General features: G+C 36.4%; 1 protein-coding gene across 1 annotated transcript in view; it reads left to right on the forward strand.

Annotated features, from left to right (window-relative positions):
* Positions 1-16845, forward strand: part of SPOCK1 (SPARC (osteonectin), cwcv and kazal like domains proteoglycan 1) — a 287906-nt gene that overhangs the window by 94447 nt on the left and 176614 nt on the right. Inside the window, exon 3 of the mRNA XM_084535944.1 lies at positions 683-728. Coding sequence (XP_084392070.1) covers positions 683-728 — 46 coding nt within the window. The remainder of the gene's footprint in view (positions 1-682; positions 729-16845) is intronic.

The following is a 16845-nucleotide window of genomic DNA, read 5'->3' on the forward strand; positions in this document are numbered from 1 at the left end:
GCATGGAAAAAGCTTATTTGCAACAATAATCATTTGGCCAAGTACGCTGACAATTCCTACTTCTTGGTTTTACAGCACAATCAGAATTACATAAAACAGAACCATAAAGCTCACTGTGTGATCATACCTTTACATCAGATTTAAGAAGTCCTAAAAAGATAAAATTTAGTAGTAGGAACAAGTGACAAAAACATTCATTGTGAGTTCCCTTGTATGTTATTGTAAATTGTGTAGTGCTTTTAATATTATTAGTGTATATCTGAACATTCACAATGGTGTGATTTGCATGTGTCCAAATGTGTGTATATATATATATTTGGGGATTTACTTTGCTGACCTTTTACAATGCTGTCATCATGTCATATTATCTTTATTACTGAAAGTTGTAGACTGATATGAAATAATACAGAGTTGTCTGGAAATACTTAATGAAGGGTGTTTTGAAAAACAGGTCAGATAGAAGATTTGGGGTACTGAATGCAAGTTTTTTTTTAATCTTTAAATTCTAGCCTGCATTTACTACTCTTTTGAACACAACCTGTTGACAGTTTTGTCTGATTTGGGCTGAATATGTTTAGGATCAAAAGATGAGTTGATTCATTTGTAGTTTAATTACATAAAATTGTACTAAAAAGATTGCTTATATTTTCCCTGAGTTTATTTTTTTTTCCTTCCTATTTAGGATGATTATTTCAGAAACTGGAATCCAAACAAGCCTTTCGATCAAGGTAAAGTTAGTAAATACTTTATGGTTGTATTTTTTTTTAATTTCCATATACTTTTTCCCTTTCTTGCTCTGTCTGTCGTATGCGTTAGTGAAGAGCTATATTCGTTCTTACATCTCATTCCCAATTTAGTCACAGCTTGAGGTGGTTTATGTATAAGAGTTTGACTCATCTCTGTATTTTTTAGCTGTGTTTTTTAATCTGCATCCATTCCAATTTATATTCAGTGACAATATATGTGCTTAGAAAGGTTCTCTGTAGCCCTGAATCTCAGTCTAACATGCAATTTAAAACAGGTGTCTTCGCATACCTTTTCTTTCATTTTAAAAACTTCTTAAGTGAATGCCATAAATGTAATTACTGTATTTCCTAATGCTATGGGGGCAGTTCTTTGAGTCTAGTTGCAAAGTTGTGAATTTCAGAGCTGATTTTCAAAAGAAAAGGGTATTGTGTATATGCTGCTGATTCCAATACAGATTCCATCAGGCATTTTGCACTTCCTTTGTCTTGGCGGTTATTCCAACAGTTCCCAGGCTAGCCACCAAAGGATAGGAGAAAGAAGTAAAAAATATTTTGTTTTGTCCAGAATAGGGAGCAACTTTGTCAACCAGAGACTTGAATCTTCAAAATTGCTGAACTGTTTAGGAAGGAAATACCCCTTGGTGTCTCTGTGGACACATAGTTGCTTTTGAAATTTTCACTTTAAGTGCCTTTCTATACTTAATTGCCCAGCACGTATGATGTGCATGTAGCTCCCAGGAATTATTACTGGGGACATGTACATATTAGGCTAAAGAGCATCAATTCTCTGCCATTATGGAAATGGAACTTCAATGTCAAAGGAAAGGGGAAGATGATGTTTTGGTCAAGGCGTATATCCACAGAGAGATTTTCAAAGGAATAGAGGGATTTAGGATTACAAATTCTATTGATTTCAAACAAAACATTTGCTGCTCCTTTCAGAGGCCATGTGAACCTCTGTCCCCAAGAGGAGGGGAAAAAAAAAAAAAAGATAAGTCCTGGCAAAAATGTTGCAAAAAAAATTTTTGAACTGACCTACTCTAAAAAGAGAATTTAAAATCACACATGGATACCTTGAAGTGATATAAACATTTGTACATCTGCTAAAGATTCCTGTCTCTTCACAATGTCTCTTTTTCCAGTGGGTAAATTCAAACAGCAGGCTGCATCTCTCCTGGGCTATACAGGAAATCTGAGTATAGCTTCACTAGGCTAACTAGCCTACATGAATACCCTCTCTTTGGAACAGGTCTACAGTATTTTCACATTTAAAATATATTTCTAGATTCTAAAATCACTTTTTAAAATATAGTGAAGCCTTCATATGGAAGCCAGACTGAGGAATCACCAAGAAGCTGCTGGGAGGGCAGGGTTCAGAAGTAGCTGTAGGTGGTTAGTACCTGTCAGAAGTGATCTCATAAAGGCAGCCAGGGAATTCAGTATATCTGTAACAACTTTAAAAATGAACTGGAGACAGAGGTTTTGAAAATCAGCAGAGTTCTACTTCTAGAATTTTACTTCATTTGCATCTTTTAAAGAAGAGTGTGCTGGGTCAAACCAATGCTTTCTAAAAGAAAAAAGCTACCTTTATTCAGCAGATTAAATTCCTTAATTATGCATTTAAAAGCAACAGCAGTGTAATCTAGCTGTCTTCTTTCTGCTTGTAATGCATAGAGAGATACCTGCATTTATGTCTCAAGGAAAAAAAAACACCTTGTTTTGTAAGAAAGCACACATGACTTTTACTGAAACAACCCCTAGAGAGTTGCACAAGGTATCTTTGCATAACACGCCTTCTCAAGGGAAGTCAACTTCAATGCTTCAGCTGCAAGTAGAGAGTACCTGAGTAGTCAGAATTTATTTTTTAGCCTTGCTACTAGCTCACATTTTTATTCATCTCAAACCCAAGAGAAACCAATAGAAAGGTGAGCATCTTACTGACTGAGCCGAGCTAACGAGGCGTTTGGACTGCAGAAGGCAGGAGAGCGTGTAGCCTGGAAATGATTGGTAGTCATTAATATTGAATTCAATTCTGTCAGAGTTGCAGAAGCCAGAAAACAGAAGAGTGGAAGGGGCAGGGTACTCAGGATTTTTAAAATATGAATCAAAGGGTTGGGTGTTTTTGTTTGTTTATTTGTTTTTTTGACAAAGTCATTTGAAAGATCATAAACAGCTTGACAGCTAACTTGGCATACTTTCCTAGTCTCCTACTTTGGAGAAAGAAAAGAGGGAATTAGGGGAAAAGTTTAGCATGATATTCCCAAATCAGAGATTTTTGTACAGTAATTAAATGTATGCACCTTGCCAGACTCACCATAAAATTAACCCATTCGGACTTCATGTGTTGTTGTATGTCAATACTGCTAAACAAATATTTAACTTGCAAGACATTTCTCCTAAAGCCACCTCTCAATAGCTGTATTAAATGCTTCAATAGATAAATGTTATTAACTTTTCTGGTGTGATGCACAAGTAAAGAGTGCATTTAGTTAGGTGTAAAGTTGCTGGAATTATGTCAGTTTTCCTTGCCATATGGCTTTTTTTCTTTTTCTTTTTTTTTTTTTTTAAAGCATCATTACCCCTAAGACAGGAACAGTGGAAATAATGGGATGCACTGAATCCAAAACATTTAGACCATTGAGCTGCCATTACTAGTAACAGCAAAATACAATAAGAAGGGAAAAAAATTATTCTGTTGAACTAATAGTCTTTTCCCCAAAATCTGTGCCTAAAGCTATCCACAAACTTTGTAATTGTTGTAGTGTGTTTGTACAATTAAGTGCAGGTCTCACTGTTTCTGTTTTGATTGTGACATTCAGATGATTGCAGTGGACTGAGCTGGCCTGTTTCCTACTCCAAACACTATCTTTTGCACTGAGATACAGAGATTGGCTAAAGTATTACATGGTTTTGCCCACCTCTGGTGACAGAAATCCCAGTGTTGCAAGCTGCTGGACTTCTCAGGAAAAGAAGACCCTCATCAGAAGTAGCTGGACGTTCACCCTTGATTCCCAGGCTTTTTCTTTAATTTCATTGTCTTTATTCCCAGTTCTTTTCCCCTTTAGCTGAGAAACCTGGAGAGGGATATTTCCTCTCTTTCTCAGGGACATTTTGGACATTATCTGTCGGGAAAAAAAAAAAAAAAAAAAGAAAAATCCTCCTTCCACTCTGCTGTCGGAAAATCTTCACCTGCCTATCTGTGGCTCTGATGTCAGACATACTCATGTAGACTTGGCTATCATTATTAATTACAGGCACGAGCTCTCTATCGTTCCAAAGAATTTCCCTTGAGCACTAATGAAAGGCTGAACTGTCAAAATACCCTTGTTTTTGAAGAGGAAACACTGCTTTTGAGTGGATTGTGGCCTCCAGCATAGCATAACCTGTAACTTTCACAGTCCAGCAGCCCCATGGAAGTGAATTTATCAAACTTAGAGCTTTATATCTAGAGATGGATGTGTTGGTATTCATGCTTCCTCTCCTCCTGCATAGAATTGTACCTAAGTATGTTTAGTGTCTGACTGGCAAGTCCAGATTCCAGAAGCCCTCCAGCCTCCTGCAGCTGTGCATAATAAAGTTTGCCTGAAATTCATAAGCATTCCAAAAGCAAAAAGACAATAATGGGAAGCCTGTGATGCAGGATGAAAATCATAGAACCTACAATTATTTTTGAACATGTAATTTTCTGTTAGCCCAGTTAAGATGTTCTTTCAGAAAAGCCTGAATAAATTCCCTTCAGAGAGTTTAGTACTGTACACATTCCTAGCCACAAATATATGTTAGTTTTATAATAAATGTTTTCTATTACTGTGCCTCAGATGGCAGATTTCAATTGAATAACTTATTTTGCAATTTATTTTTTGACTGTATTTGAATTAGTTTTAGAGGCTTATTCATAGGACAACTGCACATGAATTATGTTTGCAAATCTTCAGTAAATCAGTACAATTTTAAAACATGCTAACTAAATCAACAGGAAAAAAAATAGCTGAGATGCTGCACGTGAAATATACTATCTTCCATCAGAGGCATTTCAAGCACATTTGGCTGCTTATATCCTCCAACAGATGCACATGGCTGTCATGTGCTAGAAGCATAGTATTAAATTTCTTATAAGCTTGTAAGCAACCAATTTTTTCATTAAATATGGCATCAGAAGTGACGGAGATAGGATCCCCATCTGTGACGGTATTATGGCTGATGTGCTTTGAACTAAGACAATGATCGATAGGTTGCTTGTCTAGAATTTTATTAGCACTTGGGGAGCACTTGTTAGTTTGGTCAATAATGGTGCTGACTTTCTTTTAATATCTCTTACTTCACTGACTGTGAAGCAGACATGATTTTTCAAAGGGAAATTCACGCTTCCCTCTAGTACTCATTTAGCTCCCATTGAAATAAATACATCTTTGGGAATTTAATACAGCCCAGCCCTGCTCTCACTGGCATCGCTCAGTAAGCAGCAGTCTCCCTCCCTTTGCTTCAGCTCAGTGTACAGGAATTTGTTCTTAGAAGCATATTTAAACCTTTAAAATTAACTGTTTGGAAAAATACATGCCCGTAAAGCTTCCATCCTTATTTGCTGTCAAAGAGACCCCAAAGTATTATTCACAGTAGCAGGGTTTGTATTCTGGTTGAACAAGGCCAAACCGATCAGGCACAGTCTCCTGCATTGACATTATTTGGCTTAAATCTATCATTGTGCCATCCAGTATTTATGCTGCACATCAGAATGAGTTTTAAATCATTAGACAGTCACAAGGGTAATTTGCAAAGTATTTAAAGATGTTTATATAGTTGTGAGTTAATAGTAGACATTGTTTGGCTCTAATCAAAAAAGAGGAACTTTTGGGAAGAGCAAAAGTAGAAGGTGAAGCACCAGTGGTCATTAAATGTATAATTCAGAATTTTTAGGAAGACAATGCTGAAGTAAACACAAGTGATTTCAAAATCAGAATTCAGTAAAAAGAGAATTGATAAGAACTAAATTCTAGGGGTAGAATAGTTAGGATAACTGGCATTTCCTTAATGTAAAGGGCACAAGCACAAGAATACCAAGAACTTGGTTAATGATACGGTTCTTGGTGACTTAGCTGGCAAGAAGTTATTTAGAGAAAGTGAAACTTCATTGAACTCAAAGAAGCAAAAAGCATTGCACCAAGCAAAGAAAACCAGGTACAAAATGAGATGTTTAGGAAAGGATTTAATAATAATAATTTTCTATGAGTGTATTAAAAGGAAGAGAAAAATCAAGCAAAATGATGATTCACAGCTCAGTGGAGAGAGAAGCTTATATAAAGGCAAGATGAGAAGGTAAAAGTATTGTTACCTGTCTTTGCTTTGTCTTTCACTTAAAAAGACAGCTGTGATCAGGAGGCTATTGCAATTAATATTCTCAGCTGAAGTGTAAGATTATGGATTAGGGAAAGAACAGGCCTCAGTAAATTAGATGTTTGCAAATCAGTTTAAATTGACCCAAGGGTTAAGTGAATTGGATGAAATAATTTTAGAGGTACTAAAAGTTATCTTTGAAAATGTATGGAATTGTAGAAGCCTAGGAAAGGACAAGCAGCATACATGTTTTTCCAGTTGCAAAAAAAGGGAAAAAAAAAAAAAAAAAAAAAAAAAAAAAAAGGGAAATTGTACCACATGACTTAAAATTAAAATCCTGAAAAAAAGTGATGAAATAAATATTAAAGCAAGGTTTTGTTAACATCAAGAAGATAGGGGGATGAATAAAGCCAGTATGGATGTCAAAATAAATCTATTTCTTTTTCAGTGACATTTACAGGCCTTGAGACTCAAGGATAAGCTTGCTGTTTCATGTATCTTGACTTTAATAGGGCTTTTGACATTGGCTTACGTTACTGTCTTATAAACTAGTTTAAGAAGTATTGTCTAAAAGAAATAATTGTGAGATGGGTACAAAATCACTTGGAAAGATTCGTTCTGGTAGTAGTTGCCAATGGTTCCACATCAGGCTGGAAGGATGAATTGAGAAGGGTTCCTCTGTGATCTATTTTGAGTGTAGTAGTATTCACCACTTTCATTAAATTGCAGATGTTGAAATTAGTATGCTTATTATATCTAGAAATGTAGCCAAGCTGGGAGAAGCTGTATACATATTAGAACAGCAATAAAATTCAGAGTAGCCTTACAATATGAAATAAATGGTCTGAAAAAAAAAAGATAAAGTTCAGTCAGGACAGGTACAAAGTTTTGAACTGAGGTAAGAACAATCAGCTGCACAAAACAGAATAACAATTGGATCATCATAAATTCTGACTGAAAGTTTTAAAAAAGGGTTGGGGATTACAGTGGATTACAAATTGAACATGAGTCAACGATGTTGTTCTGTTGCAAAGAAGGCAAATGTTGCACTGGCATGTGCATAGCTGTGAGTAATCCTTTAGCTCTAGTCAGCACCAGTGAGACCTTGGCTGGAATACATTGTCCAGATTTCAGTACCAGGCTTCTTGAACAGTGTGAATCAATTACAAAATACCCAGAGAAAAGTACCAGATATGATCAGAGCTGCAGAAATTAAACTCTAGGAAGGAAGACTGAAGGAGAGGAGGTGGCTCTGTGGGGGGAAAAAACTATTTTAAAATGCATATAGTTAGCTGTGAAGGGGAGGAATTGTGATCTGTCTATTGTGGATATAGCAAAGAGCAATACATTACAGAAAAAATAATTTTAGCCCTCATAATGACAGGAATAGTTGAGCATTGGGAGAGATACTTTAAAGAGTCTGTGAAGTCTCTGTCTTTGAAGGTGTTCTGAAATACGGTAGACAAATGTCTTGTGCATAATGACACATTGACAGCTGATCCAGCAAGGGAGGAGGGGAATGGAACCAGCAACCTTCCCAGCATTTGCCATTGTGGCACTGAGATTCTGTGGTTGTTCTGTGACTAATGGAAACCAGCTGATTTAATTGAAAGAGCACAGGAGAAATGCTGAACAAGGTTTTCCTTAAAACAGATTTCCAGTCAAAGCAAAGAAGGGGAACAAAAAAAAAAAAAAAAAAAAAAGTATAGGTATTTTTGACAGACATTTTGGCACCATCTGAAAAAATACAGGTTCTCATTTGATGGAAGTAATCTGCATAAACTTTAAGATAGAAACTAACCACAGGCTTGCGAACCTCCATGAATATAAACAGGGACTGGCAAAAGGCAGTCTATTTTATCTGACTGCTTCTTCTGACCTCACTTGCTTTCTAACATAGGAAGACATCCTATATATGATTCTGCACTTGGTTATTAATGCTTTTTTCTAGCCTGGCAGGAATAAAGGTCATGATTTAACCCTAAGGTTAAAGATTTGGGTGTAAATGAGTTAACTAGTCTCTTTCAATTCATTAGATAAAACATGACAATGCACATGTATTTAGGAATTAAATCTCCTTCCACTATAAACCTAAGAGCCCAGGTCACCAAAGAATTAGTTGAATCACAGCTATTTTCCTCCATGTTCTTATTGCTTGAAATTAAACATGTTTGCATAAAATAGTAATATTTTTGATCAAAGCTGACTACTTGCATTCTAGCCTTGCAGCCCTTTGTCATGCGGAAAGTTACTTTAAACTGCAAAATGGCACAGTAGCAGTACACAACAAGATGAATAAAAATAAATAAATAATGTGTATTCAGGTGTTCTTCTACACTAAAAATTTCCCAAAACATACTATGGTGAAAATAAGCATCACTTTGGAGGGCATTATTTAGTCATTTAATCACTATCTGCCTTTCCTCTGTGTCCTCTGGTTGTAATTTATCCATGGATCTTGCCACTGATGTGTGTCTTCGTGCTGTCAGTTATTGGCTAGCAGCTTTCTTTAAAGGTCTTGTTCCCTTCAGTGTTTCGACTTTTCAAACGTTGTCTTTAAAGTATAGGGACAGAAAAGCTATATCTGAAGACCGGAATTTGTCGTGCACCATCCTTCATGAAACCTCGGTTTGAGGATTTGATCTATTTTATCTAGGGCATGTTGTCTACCGTTGTTGTGTTGCATGCACACAGCCTCGTAGTGCATCAGTGGGATTAGATGGAGGCATCCAGAAGAAGTGCTACCCGAAACTGGGAGATTATTATGTTCACTTTCACCAAAAGGCAGGACAAGTAGAATCAAATCTGTAATGTTAGTGGGTACTTTTCCTGGCAAAGCTCTAATTTATAAGCTGAGCAATTAATTCACTAAGTTCCTCCTCTGCCATGTTCTACTTAACAACAGATAAACAGAACTCCATTAGAAATGGGTGTACAGATAAGCAATCCTAGGAATCATTGCACATTCCAGAAATCTTTAATGCAATGTAAGTAACCATTAGTGTAATTATTTTAATGTGATACTTCAGTATGTTCATGGAGTTTCTCCTTTGTTTTAACTGCTGGGTTTTAAAAAATAAATCAGAAAAATGCATGTAATATCTAGTCTCTAAGAGCAAAAATGTCTTTGCTGTGAAGGTTCCAGCATATAACCCTGCTTTTTTGTTCAGTGAGGACCTTTGCAATAACCTTTCATATTTAAAACTAAGCAACAAGGAGTTGCTGACACAGGCTGTAGAAGTTTGCAAAACTGAGAAAGGGAAGAACCCCTGCTTGGCATGGAGTTAAATATAGACATCTGAGGAGAAAAAAAAAAAAAAAAAAGTGTCAGCTTCTCTTTCAATAAACCATAAAGCTACCTAAGAAAGCAGTGTTAGCTAAAATAAATAAATAATCTATAAATAAATAAATAATAATCTAGTCATGATTTGTTAATTCCATTAATTGTTTTTACGGTTATAGTAAATTCACTCTAACCCAAGGACCTGTTCATCCTCAAAATCCAGATAATATTTAGCTATCTCAGAGGAGAGCATGATGCAAAAAAATATGTACTTCTATAACTTTTCCATTTTTGATATTATCAGTTATCACCACCTTGCATCTTTGACATTAATAGAATTGTAAAATGTTCATTTTCATGGGCTTTCTTTCTCTCCCTTGCTTCTCCTTCCTGTTTTTCTTCAATTTGTCTGAAATGCAAGTGTTAGAATAGTCACATGATGATTGTCTGCAGTATGCTCTTATAAAGGCATCATATTTTTATCTAGTTTTTCAAGTAGCAGTGCTCTTTTTAAATTTAAGCTTCTCAGCACCTCTTCACTGTGCTGAATAGCCACAGTGAATATCCAACTGAAAGCCATTTATACAACTGAAAGCCAAATGCACTTATTCATTCTCTAGGTTGTCTTTGTGAAGTGTCCATCTTCCACAATTGCTTTCTTCAGTAAGCTCAAGTTACTTCAGTAGCCTTGAGGGTTTAAGAAAACTGTTTAATTGTGTGAATTTTTTTTAAATCTTTTGTGATTCTCAGGTTGCTGCCATAAAAATGTGAGGTTAAAAAAAGTGCGTATCTCCATCAATACTGAGACTGTCTTTTTGCATTCACTGTGCAGCAAGAAGACTACTTGTTCTAATTCTTCAAATTGCATATTTGCATGAGTGCCAGCTAGTCTGCTTTTTATGATAAAGCCTAAAAACTTTTCAGCAATCACTTTTTTTTTTTTAATTTCTTTCCATTTTCCCCCTCTTCTTACTAACATGGTCAGGAAACATCTTACCTATCTGATTATCCACTCGGGCTGACAACTATTATGCTGTTCAAGCCAAAGTAATTTGAACTATCCAAGTTAAAGGCATGAAAAGCAGAAGTCTATCTGAAATACACCAACAGGCCCTTAATGTGGGTAAAATGTCCAGATATCAGAAATATAAATATATTTATAGTTTGCATCATATAGATAATTATTACTTTTCATCTTTAGATACTGCCTCAACAGAAATTCTACATATGCCATTGCAGTGTGTTTAGTGTAACCTCTATTTAGCTATTCTGACTCTTAATTGCCTAACTGCTCCTGGGCTTTTCATTATTCTGTTGCAAAAATGCAACTTCATATTTAGGCAATCATTTTTCATTTTCTTTACAGCTCTCCTTCTTAGCTGCTTTTTCATCAAGGCACACTGCTAGGATATTTTCCTACACAGGATTGTGCCAATAACATTTTTTCCAATGCCTATAAATAAATTAAGTATACTGTGGCTAGAAAGAGAAATTGCGATCAGCTGGTGTTCTACTACCTACAAAACATTTTATCTTCTTTCAGTTTCTATTACTGTGCTCTCCCTTGACTTTGTATAGGAAGTTGCACTCCCTGTTAACGTCGTGTGCTGCGTTTGTGTGCAGCATGCTTGATGTATGGAACTATTGCAAACGCCTAGCATGGATAGCTCAGCTTTTGAAATTGCATCGAAGATGAACTTTTTGACAGATGCGGCTGTTTATGTGATTTGGAAATAGGCCTGTTTGTATCAGTCAGGCAGGCACTTCATTTATCAAAAAAAAAAAAAAAAAATAGAAATAAGGTTCAAGATGAAAGAGAAAAGAGAGGCCACCTATCTAGTGGGAGCAGAGAGCGCAAAAGGAGGAAAGCACTTAAAATTAACATGTATAGCTCTTATAATGGTACAACAACAACAAAAGTCTTTTTCCTAGGCTGAAGTTTTAAACAGAACATAATTGCTTGATTTCATCACATCTGCACAGTGATTCACAACCTAAAAGCCAGTTGCCTGGTCTAAGGTAGCTGTCTATCATTTAATCTTTGTAGGAGACACTGAAATAAGTTTTTCAGATTTCAGGTACTGTACTGGGAGCTGCTTTGAGGACTAGCTAAGACTGAAGTTAGATGGAATCAGCCATTGCTGTCTCGGAAAGCAAGATATATACTAGAACCTCTTCTGCACACTATTCCACTCCACTTCCCTAGAGCAGATGAAAAGATCAAAAAGATCAAAAGCACAACGGTTGTTAAATTTATGAGGATCCTGTCTCAGTTTTGAAGCTCAAATAGAGCAAATTTTATGACTGAAACTGCTTCCCTGTTCTGTGGAAGAGCTGGCACAGGCCAGGAGAGAAGTTGTGCAGGCTGTTGTTTTTCATATATTTATATATATAAAGTCTTCTCCCCATGAGACTCCCGAAATACTCTGTGATTTCCTTAGCTATTGGATTGGATAGAGGATATCTCCTCAGTAGGGGGTCCATTTTCTGGTTTGTTCTTGCCATTGTTGGTACCCACAGTGTGCTTGTTCAGGACAATTCTGAACACATCTGCATTTCTTAATGATCAACAGGCTGTTTGTGTGGTTTCCCGAAACACAAAATAAGCTATTTGAGGTACATTCTGTTGTTTGGGACAAGAGAGTGGTCATACTTTGTCTACTTCTGCTGAAACAATATGAGCTCAAGTTCACAGGCCTACACCAACAGCTATGCTAACTAGGCCTAACTAATGTTAATTGCTACACTGACACAAGATAATTGGAAATTCTGGTCCATATTTTCTGAAACTTTCAAGAACAACAAACTCTGCCAGGATGTTCAAATGAAGAAAGGAGCTCCAAGGAAATGTATGTCATTAAATAACCATGGCAGGTGTCCCTTACAGGTGGGATTCTCCTGGAACATGCTTACCCCCCTAAGCACTGGTATCATCTTTGTGAGCAGCAGGGTATTTGAAGATTACCTAGCTGAGAATCTAGAAAAGCATCAGATATTCAGTGGGGAGGGAAAAAAAAAAAAAAAAAAAAAAAAAAAAGTGTTTGGGGTGAAGGCTGCAGGAGCTGGAATTTTGCGATAGCGTCACTTTTGTTTTCCTTTGAGCTGGGGAAGAGAGAGTCAAGAGAAGGGAAGATCAAGTATGCAATAGGTGATGTTTAACACTTTGAAAAAGAATCAGATAGTTTAATAATGGATTTTCTGTGTGACAGTCCTTTGGCATAGCTGATTTTTACCTGTCCATTAGTATGCTGTCTGTTTTGTCAATCTAGCAAAAAGGGAGAAGTCTTCTTGCTTGCTTTCCTAAAAGAACTGAATTTCTGTGATCTCCATGCAGCTTTTAAATTAAGAATTATTATTTTGAATTAAAATATTGAAACCACGCTCTAGATCTTAAGATCTGAAGTTTTAGCTCACTTCTAGTTAGCATTCAGTGTAGGAAGGGATGGGGTTTCAGTAAGTTGCTGAAGAAAGGTAGTACAAGGTGGAGACACTGAGTAGAAACAGAGGGGAGAGGCCAAGAAGGGAAAGTTTAAATGTATGTTTGGAGCAAAAGGTTTTGTTATGAGAACTTTTTGATTGTTTTTTTGGTATGTGTACGTTACATTCTATTTTCGTATTTCTCTGCATGTGTTTGTCCATTATATTGGAACAATAACATGTTTTGAAATGAAATTATTAAAAATTGAAGTCTGAATTACTCACAAGCACACTTTTTTAAGGCATTGAATAATTATAAGAGGTTGTTCTTATAGACAGGCAATTTCCTCAATGATAAGAACTTTTAGTCTGAGGAATTAATTTTCAGCATGCTACCTAAATAAAAGGTTCATTAAAATCTTCTTATGGTATGTAATAGGGAGCTAATAATGGTTGTTGTTTATTTTTTATTTTTTATTTCAGTTATAGTAGATGTGAATTTAATAGTATTTTAATAAAAATAAATAGTAGCATTTATTTTCCATTGAGTACTGTGGATTTACATGATGTGTCTGAACATACAAAGAGCCTAGGGTGTGGATGTGTGTGGCGAATGGATTTTATTTTAATGACCTATATTATAATTGCCCTGTCCTGGCAATTGAAGTTGGGCATTAAATCTTAATTCATTAATTCCTTTGCATCTTTTTTTTTTTTGTCCATTGAGGAGAGAGGTGGAAGTACTAAAAATTCCTTTAAGCTTGTAAAGCTGGAAGAAGTGTATGACGAATAGATTTAAAACGCATTACTAAGGGGTAGAACACAAAGGCAAAATTACATCAGTGTCAAATTCTGCCCTCAGTTACATGCAGGCTCCTTCGTGAAGTTACAGTGATTTAAATTTAGCTTAGACTTGCATTACTTGGATGGAAAATGCATGCTCATTTTGTATTTCTCTTTTTCAGTCATTCTGATGCAAATGCCCAGTAGTGACTTTCACATGTGTTTTCCTATCCATATTTATCCATGTTTTCTATGGGATGACTTCATAGCAGAGACTGAACAATCTCAGTAGTCCAACAATTAAAGAATGAGCACACGAACAGCTCTGACTGGAAGGTCTCCACGGTTCCCTATATGCCTATGTACCATTTCCAAATATGCCTCAAAGAAAGAATCCTCGGATCCAGAAGTAGTGATGATCTCAGCATGATCCCAAAGTTTGAGTCTTAGTTCTGTTCTTCCAAATGCTGTCTTATGTATTATGTACTGTGTCCTTCTACTGAAGCAATTTCACACCTCATCTACTAGAGATGAAAATGGCAGGGAACAAACTATAAATCCAGCAAAATCTTGGTTTAGTAGATATATCATCCTATCAGAGCTTTTTCACATAAATAATTAGCTCATCACTTCCTCAATCCACTCAACTTGCAAAGCTTTGGAAGTGATGTCAGATGATGTTATCTCAAGAGACTCTCAAGGAGTCAGCAAACCCAGCCCTTCCCTCAGGGAAGCACCGGCCACATCTGCAGCAGTACCAACAGACAGGAGCTCTCCTAAAAATCGCTGGTGGTCTTAAACAGCTCCAGTGCAGGCATTCTGCAGTCTGCCCAGCAATTTATTCTGGTTTTGTCCTATCTTAACCATGAGAAATTTGTAACCTGAACTTCCACTTTCGCAGCTCGAACATTTGAATTGAAACCTTTGACATTGACATGACAAACAGTCAGGCCTGTTGTTAAGTTTCCCAGTTTTCCTTCAATGCTGTCAATTAGTTTTTCCTTAAAGACTATTCACTCGCCTTGTTACACTCTCTCAAACTGATCTAAATGGAGCACTTGAAACACATCACAGACATACTAAGAAACCAAGTGTTTAAAGAGAAAGGAGCAATACGCTTTAGGAAGTAGAAGGTCATCAGTGTACGATGGCACACCTGTATATGTGCCTCTGTGTTTTGGGGAGGGAGGGGACACAATCTATGTATACATTGCCACTGAGGTAAATTTATTTGGTGCTGTTTATGCAAAAAAAGACGGGAGGAGAAGAGCAAGAATGTTATCAGTAGGATTTGTTCCAGCAGTTTTACATGCTGTGCTTTCCAGTTCACCAAGGTGGTTTGAGAGTAATTCTTGCCATATGCCCCCAGTATATAAAAGTGATAACACTGTTTCTGTCATGAAGGGGTGCTGATATGTTTTTCAGGGACCACACCAGATGCTCTACGGCGTCCAGTTCCTTACTGCTAGGGCATCTGGACATCAGAACCTATGTGTCTGTTAAGATCTTAATCATTCACTGCAGTGATAGAACTGGCACATGCAACCATGGGACTGTAACAAATTTAGCCTACTCAATGTGTCACAGCTCTGAAGAGGGCTGTAATTTGTTCCTTCCTCTTGGACATGTTGGCTGCTGGCATTAGGGATCTGGCCATGTTGCCAGAACTGTGCACTCTTAAGATTCTCTTTAAGCACCTATCCAAAGGTCTGTGACACCAAACTGAACTCTTCTGGCTTCCAGTGTGGGAATATACCTTTTATTTGTCTTTCTTCTTTAATATTTCTACCTTGTTTTTCATGTTTTAAATGTTTTCAATGAGGTACATAGGACTGAGATATGATTTTATGTGTGTAGTCTGCTGTAAAGCTCAAGGCATGACATCTGTGAAGATTTTCCTGAATTGGACTAGTAATTAACTCAGACATATAGAATATCACTAATGCAATGAATAGGCCAGTGGTATATTCTTATTGCAGTATTAGACTGTTCTTATTTTGAGTGCTTTTAGATATCTGCACTCATGTGCTTGTCCCAGCGTATGCATTTGAACAGATAATATTTGGTATTTCTTCAATAAATACTATTTTGCATGTAAAATGAAAGAAAGCACTTTTTTTTTTCCTGCACTTTGGATTTTTACCAGGATAGTATCTTCCATAAATAACATGACCTGGTGTTTGCATTCCTCATGCTCTTCACCAGAACTTCTAACTTTGTTTGAAGCAAGCAGTCTTTCCACATTGTTTGAAATAATTTCACCCTCATTGATTTCATCTGGTTGAATGGTCCTTTGATCCAAGCTCAGAACCAACAAAACTTTTATTTTTTAATGCTTTTACTAGTAGATGCCTACACTATGTTATGGTAGTGTAGATAAGGTATGATTGAGCACTTTATCAAATAACAGTTATTACTGGACCATTAATTCTGGTTACAAAGATTATTAGAATTACAGATTTTTACACCGAGGTCCAGTAATATTTTTTTTATAATACAGATTTAAAAGATATTTATGCAAGCAGAAAATTGAATCAGCATTACCATCAGTGTATTAAATTATGGCATTTTATTAGAGAAGAATTCCTTTAGAATACAACAGCAGATACAGATAGAAGAAAAATGCATGAGTATTACCAGGAAGGGTTTAGCATCTTTAAATTACATTTTGAATTTCCAAGTATTGTGCATGCCTAAAATCATTCCTTTTGCCTCCAGGATATCACTCCTATATGATTTATTTGTGTTCAGTGTGCACACCTCTCTCCATAATTCACTAGATGATAATGATGATTTAGCTTATATTCCTTGATTTGTGCAGTTTGAGATAGTGTGGTCTCCTGGATCAACTTAAATAAAGGAAAGCAAAAATTATTTGCTATATGAAGAGGTGACTTTTGTGTGTGTGTGTTTGTGTATGTGTGTTAGAAACAAATGAATCATTGGTATGACAAAGAGTAACTCCGTTACTTAACCCTGACTGAGGGTACAATGAAATGATTGAAATTTTTGTGCCAAGCTTTTGTGCTTGGCTGAAGAGTCCAATTCAGCTGCTGACTGGCAGAGGTCATGCACTTCAGCAGAAGACAGGTTGTGCAGGTCATGCCAAGATTTTCTGTATATATCCCCTCTTCCATAGAATTATTTCCTAATGGTTTGCACAAAGCTGCAATTGCACACCAATTAGACATTCCTGGCACCTAGATGTCATAAAGTGAGCAGAGCTTCCCTTTTCCTGGCTTAAAAGCATAAAGGCACAGTGCTTGATGGGAAAACCAGCAAAGT

This window comes from Aythya ferina, assembly GCF_964211825.1.
Source record: "Aythya ferina genome assembly, chromosome: 14".
In the NCBI taxonomy this organism is placed as follows: Eukaryota; Metazoa; Chordata; class Aves; order Anseriformes; family Anatidae; genus Aythya; species Aythya ferina.